Source organism: Passer montanus, unplaced genomic scaffold, assembly GCF_014805655.1.
Source record: "Passer montanus isolate IOZ18808 unplaced genomic scaffold, ASM1480565v1 scaffold44, whole genome shotgun sequence".
Taxonomy (NCBI): domain Eukaryota; kingdom Metazoa; phylum Chordata; class Aves; order Passeriformes; family Passeridae; genus Passer; species Passer montanus.
In genome coordinates, this window is record NW_024369262.1 from 6,105,290 (window position 1) to 6,115,364 (window position 10,075).

The window sequence follows — 10,075 nt, forward strand, 5'->3', positions numbered from 1 at the left end:
TAAAAGAAAAGAAAAAAAAAGAAAAAAAGAGACAGGGAAATAGCTTATTAGCTACAGAAAATGAAAGAAAAGAAAAAAAAAGAAAAAAAGACAGTGGCCACTTACAAGTCTTCCACACGACTAGCTTGCTTTAAGGAGAGCATCAAGTTAAGGCAGTGTTGAGACAACTGGCTACAAACATGCCGAATCGAGCTGTTGTCAGTAGTCACCAATTTGATATCCTACTCCATTGCGGGGCCGGGCCACGTGGCTTCAGACTCGGGATGGAGGTCTAAAGACTTCAGCCACAGGATTGCTGCTTTCTGCAACAAGCAGGAACTCAGGGGCTGGTTTTGAAGCCTTCTAGACCACGCTGAATTGCTTACTCGAGTCTAGGTCAATGTTTCAGCAGAGCCAAAAATACAGCGAAGGGCACTGAGCAAGAACACCAAGGGGTGCCAGCTGCAAGCCTGTATCACAGTCAAAGGTGGAGATCACCTTGGGTGTGGAAGCCACGTCACCCAGAGCCACCCCACCAGCTTTCAGGGAAGGTCTAGGACCTGCCCCGAGGGTACTGGGAGAGCCAGCTCTCTACAGTCTGCAGGGTGGGACAGAGGCTCACACTGGCTTTGCTCCTCTTTGCAAGATTAACAGTCTAACAGGACTCAGTAAGGAAGTCTGGGGCTTTTGGCCTGCCCAAAAAAGTTTTCCCAGCCTCAAAGAAGGAGTTACCAGTGAGGGAGCTGCTGTGGAATAGTTTTATTTCTTCCCACGTAAAGGCCATTGTTTAAGCATTTACAGGTTTCCTAGTGCAATACAACCAAAAAAAGCAGTAACAAAAAAATGCCGCCTTCTTCCCAGGCAACTAAACAGATGTAGATTTTTACTGCAACATATACACATTAAATATAGTATACAGTCCATGCAGCGGCATAGCCATGTTAGAGGGAGTCGTGGCTTCAGCCATCAGTGCATTACAGTCCAAATTTCAATCGCTCCTACTTCCTATCCAGACTTGAAGAGAAGAATTGCAACCTGACCCAAGTAAAAATAGATGAAGTGCTTTGTCTCATGTGTTACATAGCTGCCAAAGTTTCTGCCAACAATGCAGTGCCAAGTTGGGTTGTATTTCTTGTCAAATTCCTGAAGAAAGAGAAGAGAGGCATTAAGGCCAAGAAAGCCCACATCAAAATAGTTCTAAGCACAAATTCTGAGCTGGTTCTGTTCACACACTATCACCTCTCGTCCCACCTGCAGCATCTTGAGATACCCCACTGCAAGACACTATTAAATTAAGCAACCAAACCTCTGCACTGGATTGTTTGAAGGATTCAACACAAGCAAAACATCTTCTAAGCCTTGGAGCACCATCAGCCCTGGGCAGGAGGAGCAGATGCAAGGGCTCTCCTTGGTATAGCCCTGTGTGTAGGCTAATCAGGGGAATAATTCTCTCCCATTCCAAACCCACTCACAAAAAATAAAAAAGGTTTTGGCATGTCTGCTCCAGCAAGGCATCTGAGCTTAAAGGTCACCTAAAAAAAGGAAGGAACAAAAGCCTGGCTTCTGCTATTTGGGACTCTTGTACACAAAGGGGAGAAAATCCACGCTGAAAATGAGCAGGAAGATACACAGGCCAAGAGCAAAGACCCAAGAGGTCAGAGGTAAGCAAGCTGAATCCTGGTTCAACAGTCTTCTCCTACTTCACAGGCAGGATAGGGTTAAAGACCATTTTCCTCCCTCTAATTAACACAAGACTCCCAAGAACATCCTTCCCTCCCCTGAGACAGAGCCAGAAGAACAGACTCAACATCCAAGATTAAAGCCAGTTCTAGTTCTCAGACAGCAGAAGAGTTTGAGCTGTTTGCAGGTAACCTTTGAAGTGAGGAAGAGGCTTTCTTGCCAGAGCACGAAGGTGCATCAAATTGCTTCCCTCCTCCCAACACACTCTCATGAAATAAAGGCCAAGTTCTTTTTGGATGCCTTCTGTTGCACTCCCTCACTTTACAGGCTGCATTGCCCCGAGCACTTAGAGCTAAGTCATGCCTCAAAGTGATCTGAGAAGTCAGGAGACACCTTTGAATCCTTTGCCTTCAAGCTTAGATTACAAGCAAGGCCCAAACACCAGCCCAGGTGCCAGGGCTTCCCTGCCTCTGAAATAAGATTTCCCTCCTCCAAGAGCACTTCTCCTGACCATTCTGAGAAGCTGCCATAGGGGGAACCAACAGCTCCCCAGGTGCCATCATCAAGCATGAGACTCAATTAACAGGCTCCTGCAAATGGGGAGAGAAGCTCTTCACCAGCCAGGGCAGCTGCCTGCACTGTTTCTAACACAGCAGATCCACAGCCCCAGCAGGCAGCACAAGGCCCATCCCAGAACCACACCTGCACTGCTGCCCACCAAGGGAAACAGAGGGCTGATCCCACCTGCACTGGTGCTGCAGGTCTGTGGAGCAAGTCCTAAGCAGGGGCAGCTGCCAGCCCTTTCCAGGCTGGCAAATCCTGAGGGACAGCACTTGCAGTTTGCTCAGAGCCTGCCAGAGCTCTGCCACAGCCCTCCCCTGACCTTGGAGAAGTCACTCCATCCTCTTGAAAACAGCAGTAAAGCAGCCAAGAAGCCAAGTATCTTCTCCCTCCCAGCACGCAAGCATGAAGCCTCAGCCACTCAGCTCCTGACAGACTCAGGAGCTTTGGGAAGTCGCAGCCAGCACAGCACCCTCATCCCGGAGTTACCTTCTTGATATATGCTGCAATGTCCTTTTCTATGTTGTACTTCTCCATGGCCTGTGTAGCACAGTCTACAGCGTCCTGCTGCATGTCCTCGGACATGTCCGCATTCTTGATCACAGCCTTTCTGTCAGACATGGTGAACCTAAGGCAGAACATAGATTCCTTTAATCCCTTCCCCAACAGGAGACGCCTCCTGTGCATCAGAGGTTGTCCTTTCTGTGCAGGCTGCGTCACCAGGCGGTAGCACAAACCCCAGCTATGGCCACAGAGAGTTCCTGGGGTTGTCTACGGCAGCCCCAGGCCAAGGTGCCCCTCACAGCCGGAGCACCGGCAGGACGTTAGATCAGAGGTAGTCCAGCATCAGCACACACAGGAAAAGCTTCTGTGTGGGAGGAGACGGGATCTGCAGAGAGCCACAGCCCTCCTGCACATCAGTGGGCTACACCAAGTTTGGATCTAGGTGTGCCAGTGTTTTGGAACATCCCCTGCTCAGAGCCTTGCAAGCAACAGATCCCAGACTGTGTGCCACGGACACAGAGGCTCAGGAAGCACATTCACAGCAGCAGTGCTTTTATTCTACCCCATCCCAGGTGTCACAGCTCCTGCTGCTAGTTTAGCCTGGAAGGAGCCTTGTCCCACATTCAGCCATCATCACACCTTCACTTCCCTGCTGCTCTGCCGTGAAACCCAGCCTTGAGCTGTTCCCACGGGGCAGAGCCAGCCTGATGAGCCAGAAGCAGGTTACCACCACACTGCAGCCTGGAAACAGGGCAGGAGCAGCAGGTCCCACCACAGAGACAGAGCTTGGCAGAGCTCTCCCTCTCCTACCCCCTCCTCAACTGGGAACCACAACACAGGTGCCAAACCCAGCATGCTCCTGCAGTCCCAGACTTGTCCTGGAGCGAGGTGAGAGCCCCCTTTGCTCTCAAAATTAAACTGTCTTGTACCAGCCACTGCAGCCATTAGATCTGACACGGCCTTTCCAGGGAGGTGTCCAGCACAGTTCCTATTATCCTAGGAAACTGGGATTTCATGATCCCAACACTGCACTATTTCTTCAAGCCCTGGAGAAGGCCCACCATGCAGGCCTGCTCTGAGCACCACAGCCCTCATTCCCATTCCTCACTCAAGGCCTGGGGAGGTACACGTTACCTGGGGATCCAGCTGCTCACCTTGCAGCAGCTCTTACCCCAGCACATTAAAACTTTGTGGGAATAAGCTTCTTAATGGCAAGGAGTACCTCCAATTAAGCCTGCAGAGCACCATTAAGTTTCCTAAATCCTTTTACAGCACTCTAAGTCTTGAGTGATACTACCAAGTGTGTTTTGAAACAGTGAAACTACACATTTTTAGCTCTGCTGTGGAGTGAAAAAAATCTGCTGCAATGATCACTTCCTGGAAGAGCCCCAGAAAACTGAAGGAGTAGCTTTGTTACAGCAATTAAAGGAGCTTGCTACCCAGAGAGAAAGAGAATCCGGTTACATAATTGCAGCCCTCTGATTACAATACTTCAATTCTTCCCTCTGCCTGCACTTGAAGACTTCTATTGCCACCTTAATTTATACAGTTTAGATATAGTGTTTAATAGAGCACTGCTATTAACACACACCAAGAGCATCAGGAGGAATGACAGGAACTGAGCTGCACTGCCAACAGAGAGCACATGCCCCCATCACAGCCCTGCGAGAGCCACTTCCCGGCTGTTTGCTCCTTTCCATGCCGTGGTTTCAGCCAGCAGGCCTTTGCCTGCAGCCCAGAAGCTGAGGGAAGAGAAGGCCCAGCTCAGAACAGCCCTGGAGATCTGGATGCACCACCCAGGAATCTGACCATCCCTTGGAAAAGTCTTCTGGGTGTCCAGTCCACAGGAAGAAGGAAGCAACAGAAATCCACTTGTGGGTCATTCTTCCAGAAAAGCTTCTTTAGGGAAAGAGAGCAAGCAAGGCCTGACACACACCAGGCCTTCACACACCTGCACTGCTCACAGAGTTCAGAGGGCACCTGCCATTGCATAACCAGGCACAGTGTGACCTGCAAAAGGCACCTTCCCTCCTCATTGTCTAGGTGAGGAGCATCCCAGTGCAGGCCTGGGCTGCCGCGGGCGACAGCGCCAGAGGAAAAATGATTATCCTTCAGCAGGGCTGCACACGCTGGCCAGGAGGCCTTCCCTGCACTGCTCCAGGGCACAGCATCCCCCACGGTCAAACTCAATAGGGGCTGGCAGTGGCTGTGCTGCTGCACCTGCCACAGGAGTGTCACACCCTGCACCCACCTGAGCACCAGAGCAGGGCCCCAGGCTCTGCTCACTCCCTGGGGGGTTACAGGGACCCCTCCCCACGAGGCAGCCCGCAGCAGCAGCACAGACACAGCACAACCCTAAACCACGGGATCACAGGTGCTCTCAGGGTCTTGCCACCCAATCTGGCCCTCTTTGAGGAAAGCCACAAAGCCCCAGCACTCATCTCAGGGCATGATGGGCCTAGGAAGGGGTAACATTGCAGCTCCAGCAGCCACCCCTTCTCCCCAAGGGCAGGATGTGGTCTGTGAGGAGGAAGACCACAGCCCCAGCTGCCACTCCAGGGCAGCATGAGGCCCTGGAAGGGAATCAGGCCCAAGGCAGCACCCTACCCTCTTCTTACCAGGGTAGGGTAAGTCTTACTTGTACATTGAAGCCCAGGACTCCAGCAGGACAAGCTGGGGCTTTGGGAAGAGCATGAGACATAAGCCCCCTGGTAACCACTCTTTCCCTCTCCGGGCAGGACAGAACCCTAGAAGTGAGATGGGGCTGAAGCCCAGCATCCACCACCTCCCCCATGAGGGCAGCACGGATCGCGAGGATGGGAGCACCCATCACTTCCCCGCCAGGGCAGCACAGATCCCCCGGCTCGGAACGGGGCCCAAGCCCAGCACCCACCGCTCCACCACCAGGACAGAGTGGATTTCGCGACTGGGGACGGGGCCCACCCCCTGCACGAACCGCATCCACCACCTTGGCCCAAAAGGGCCCTGGGAGGGGGTGCGGCACAGCCCCTTCCCCCGCAGGGCTCCCGGGAGCCGGAGCCCTGCGTGACCTTCACGGGGGGAGCTCCGGGGGCGCCCGAGGCCGCGGTGACCTTGCCTGGAGCGGGACCGGCTCCGCAGCCGCGCGGCCCCCTAGGGAGGGGCGGGTTCCCATCGCTCCCCAACAGCCGGTCGCGCCCGGCCACGGCAGCGACCTCCGCCCTCGGGGAGGCCCCGCCGCCACCCCGCACACGGAGCGACCGGTGTCGGGGCGAGGCTCGGAGCCCCACATCCCAGCGGAGACATCGCTCACCTTCACAGTGACAGGGCCACCCCGGGAGGGCGAGGCACGGCACCGAGGAGAAGGAGGTGTGAGGAGGCCCGGCCGCGCTGCCTCAGCCCGCTCCGCTCCGCTCGGCGCCCCGCGCGCTCTGCGCCCCGGCGCCGCGCCGCTCTCAAATACCGCCCCGCCCGCTGCAGCCTACATCCTGTTTCATCCCACAATGCCGCGGGGCGGCGCGCGGCGGGGCGGGGCCGGGGGGGCGGGGGCGCCGTGAGGGGCCGTGAGGGGCCCGGGCGGGTGTGAGGGGCCGGTGGTGCCTGAGGGCTCCGCGCCTTCTCCCCCCATCCCCGTGAAACAGCCTGATCCCGGGAGCGGCTGATCCCTAGAGGGACCTTTGTTGCCCTAGGGGGTCTTCTGCGGGGGTCCGCTCTGCCTTGGGGACTCCGATCCCCGGCGGGAGCCTGAACCCTTCTAAGACGAGCTCACTGGGTTGGGTCACACAGCAGTGTTCTCGGTCAGAGGGCTCAGCCTGAGTCAAATATAGTCCTGTCTTGGTGATGAGTTGCAGCTTGGCACCTCAGTGGCACCTTTCACCTGAGATCTGCAACCTATGGTGTTGATGGATCTCCTGAGTCTTGTGATGTCCTCCCACAGTGGCACAGACAGGTGGAAGGCACTAAGGGGAGAGAAGGATTTGAGAAAAGTCCCTGAGGCTGCTTGCACCCCATTTGGGACAGACCCATGTTCCCTGGAGCTGCAGACATACCCCAAATGTCCAGGTTTTCAGGTCACAGCAGGCAGGTGCTCAGTGTCCCCCATAGGACTCAGCATCTCCACAGACACATTTCTCCCTCCTGAACACATCAAAAGTGCTCCAGTGTTTCCTGGGGTTTTCTTACAGGGAGCAAAGCTTGGGGAATGCCCAGCAAAGTCTGGGAACCACCAGCTTTCCCTAAACTGCCAGCCCCACATCCTGTGGGAGTTACTGCTTTTCCCCTGGGATGTCTCAGGGCATCCTGCCAGCCCCTTTTCCTGCCAGCCTTGTTTTGTGTGGGAAAGCTGATAAAATCCCAAACCTGGGATCCCAAACTGCGCTGCCGAGAATTGTCCCCGCGCACCCAGAGGCTGGGGGGACATGGGGCTGTTTTTTGCTTCATCGTCCATTCACCCCGAGAACAAGCAGTGTTCCACAGACACGCAAAGCCGAGAGGGCAGAATGAAACCCCTCTGTTCACTCACGAGCTCCCAGCAGCCTGTGCTGGGGCCAGCAGTGAGGGACGCAGCCCGGCCAGACCCTGGCACACAGGTGTGACCGCGGTGCCTCGCACGCTCGGCTCTCCTGCACAGGGGTCCTCAAACGCCTGTGACCCTGTCACTTCAGCCACCTGGCTGTCCCCCACGGGGCTCCTGCCCTCGATAGCCATGCTCCAGGCACGCACCTGCCCCCCCGGCTGCCGGGCTGGCCGCCAGCCAGCTCCCGTTTTGGTTGCTCCATTTCACTTGAGCAGCAGTGCCAAGAAGCCCTGTGCAGGAGCTACCTGAAGAAAAGCCCAGCAAAACAGAAAATCCTGATGCCTGTGCTGTCCCCGTTCCCACGCTGCAGTGCCTGAACAGTGAGAGGGACACAGCGCTGCCCGGGCTCAGCTGCCTCTTAATAAGACCAGTTTTAATTGCCTGCGTAGCCTTGAGAACCAAGAAAACCACTCCAGGTCCTGAAACCTCCCTGACTTGATTGCTGAATGGAGACAAGCTTCCAGCTGGTAACAGCACCCAGGGGACAGGCTGGGTTCACTCCGCGAGCCAGCAGCCCCAGGATGGGCCCATCCCGTTTGCTAATGAAATAGATATTTCCTACTGTGACCTTTGTAGCCTCTGAGACACTGGTCAGAACTCCAACAGCAAATAAAATATTTACTGTTCCTTAATGGGTCCAGAGCTGCTTTAAGAGAGAAGTCAGGCGCAGAAAGCGAAGTGAGGATGAATGAGCACTGCAGTGCCCGGCACTGAGGCTGAAGGAGCTGTGGGAGCACGGGGGGACAGGGCCGTGCCCGGGCAGGTGACAGTGTCTCGGCCTGCCCGAGCAGAGCCAGCCCCCAGGGCCGTGCTGCAGACAGGAGCCGGCCGTCCCCACGCGTCCCCACAGGGCAGCCGGCCGCGCTCAGGTTCGCTGCTCCGCGCCTGGCTGGGCTATTTATAGCCGTGCCGAGGCTCTGTTGAGGCAGCACATCTGAGCCCTGTGTGTGCTTCACGAGCTCTCCAGACCGGGCGGGCACAGCTTGGAGCGGAGCCGCCGCTCGCTCGCAGGGAGGTTTGTGCTCTGCTCTCAGGGCTGGGCTCAGGCAGGGCAGCTGTGGGGCTCAGCAGGTTTTAGGGCCAGAGGCTGCTGGGCGATGCTCATCCTGTCTATGCAAGCCCCTGGCTTTGCCACGAGGGCTCCCATCACGGAATACTCTGAGTTGGATGAGACCCACGGGGATCAAGTCAAACTTTTAACCCTGCACAGGACATCCCCAGGAGTCACAGCATGTGGACCTCCTGGTGTTTTCCCAGTGCAGAACCAGCACTTGTCTCCCTCCTGTCCTGGAGCAGCCTGTGGGTACCTTCAACCCAGGGCAGGAGGCAGCTGCCTTTAGGAGCAAAGGGACTAGGTGTCAAGGAGTGGCCCTGAACCCAAGTGGTGACAGTCTACAGTCCCCAGGGCTGGCTCCAGAGCTGGTGGCTGCTCTATAATCCCAGTGTAACCCTATCCCAGTTACATCCTGCCTCCTCCCAAAGCATCTGCAGCAAGAGGAAGCTGAGGAGCCCTGCTCCTGCCTGGCTCAGTCCTGCTCCTTCCAGTGTAAGGAGTGTGGCCTTGACAAAGAAAGTGCTTGGAGGATTGAGGAGGGAGATGCATTCCTGAAGAGTGACAAAAGGTAGTTGTTTATAAATTCCTCTGAGTGGACTATATAAAGCACTTCCCAGAGATTCACAGGAAAAGGCGTGAGAAGCAGTTTGCCATCTAAGGCTGTGCTCCTCCTGCCCCGTGGCCACATGCTTCCCCTGGGATGTGTTTACAATCCCAGGCGATTACAAGTTAAAAAAACACACACTTTATGCCCATCTGCCACAAGAAATGCAGAGGTCTGAGATCCAAATGCAGGGCTGACAGTGTGAGTGTAGCAGCATTTCTTCCACCAGCTCTACTTCCATGCTGTACCTCTGTAGAAATATCCCCCACAGGAAATTGTTCCTATTTAACCTAAACTCACTTTGATATGACTCAGCCCATTATTTCTGCTCTGCCCTGCCATGGACGTGGCACACTGACTTACTTTATAGCACAGATCCACAGCAGACACTGGCTGAAATGTCACCTTCATCTCCTGTCCTTGCAGGAATTCCTTCCCTCTCTCCTCCCACGTGTCTCCTGCACCTCTGCTCCTGTCCTTTCTCTAGACTCCACCATCAGTCACTCTCTTTGCCAATAATCAATAAAAACAACAGCAGCAGTAAAGCACCTTCTATTAATTCCCCTCTGGGGTGGAATGGAGGGTGTGGGCACCCTGGAGCAGGGCTGCTGCTCCATCCCAAGGGGGCTTTGGCCACTTCATCAAATCCACAAGAGCCCTTGCTCTGGCTGCTGGGGCCCTCCCTGGCACAGCCCCCAGGGCTGCCCAATGTGTTATTTTTTTACCAGGTTTCAATTGTTTTGGCAAGTGTTTTGCAAAGCACATTCCGGAGGGTTTGTTCTCCATCCTGGGCTGCTTTGATCAATCTTGTTTGCAAAGCAGTTTCCAGGCCCTGGTTAATGTACGTTATTATCTCCCTGAATCCCTGCTATTGAACCTGGATAAATCCTGTGGAAAAAGAAAAAGCCCTGTAAAAGGAAAGGCTCTAAAACCTCCCGCGGGAGCTGCCACCGCTGATGTGGAGGGTTTGGACACCATGAGTGGTCCTTTAACAGCAAGAGCAGCCCCAAGTCCCCTGGATTACTGCCGGATCTGCAAAGGCTTTCATCCCAGCATGAGACCAGAGTGCAGGAAGACCAGAGCTGGACTGTCCCCCAGGTTTCCCAGCTGGGAAGAGTGTGTGCCTCCCTGTAACTGC

At 55.1% G+C, this 10,075-nt stretch overlaps 1 protein-coding gene across 2 annotated transcripts; it reads right to left on the reverse strand.

The window, feature by feature from the left end:
- Positions 1-723: 723 nt before the first annotated feature.
- DYNLL2 (dynein light chain LC8-type 2) lies at positions 724-6,170 on the reverse strand. Of its 2 annotated transcripts, XM_039720805.1 has the most exons (3): positions 6,017-6,170; positions 2,710-2,848; positions 724-1,122 (listed from the first exon to the last, which is right to left on the reverse strand). In XM_039720805.1, exons 2-3 carry the CDS (start codon positions 2,839-2,841, stop codon positions 985-987), a joined length of 270 nt encoding a protein of 89 aa, XP_039576739.1. In that variant the 5' UTR covers positions 2,842-2,848; positions 6,017-6,170; the 3' UTR covers positions 724-984. The 2 variants fall into 2 exon arrangements, with proteins under 2 accessions (XP_039576739.1, XP_039576738.1); XM_039720804.1 differs by lacking the exon at positions 6,017-6,170 and having other exon boundaries at positions 2,710-2,862.
- Positions 6,171-10,075: the final 3,905 nt, after the last annotated feature.

What these genes read in the sequence shown, in the direction of transcription:
- DYNLL2 (XM_039720804.1), bottom strand. Translation starts at nt 2,862, where the DNA reads ATGTTCTGCCTTAGGTTCACCATGTCTGACAGAAAGGCTGTGATCAAG. An exon ending in TTGCAGCATATATCAAGAAG is followed by an intron (nt 1,123 to 2,709) that starts GTAACTCCGGGA and finishes CTCTTTCTTCAG; the next exon opens with GAATTTGACAAGAAATACAA.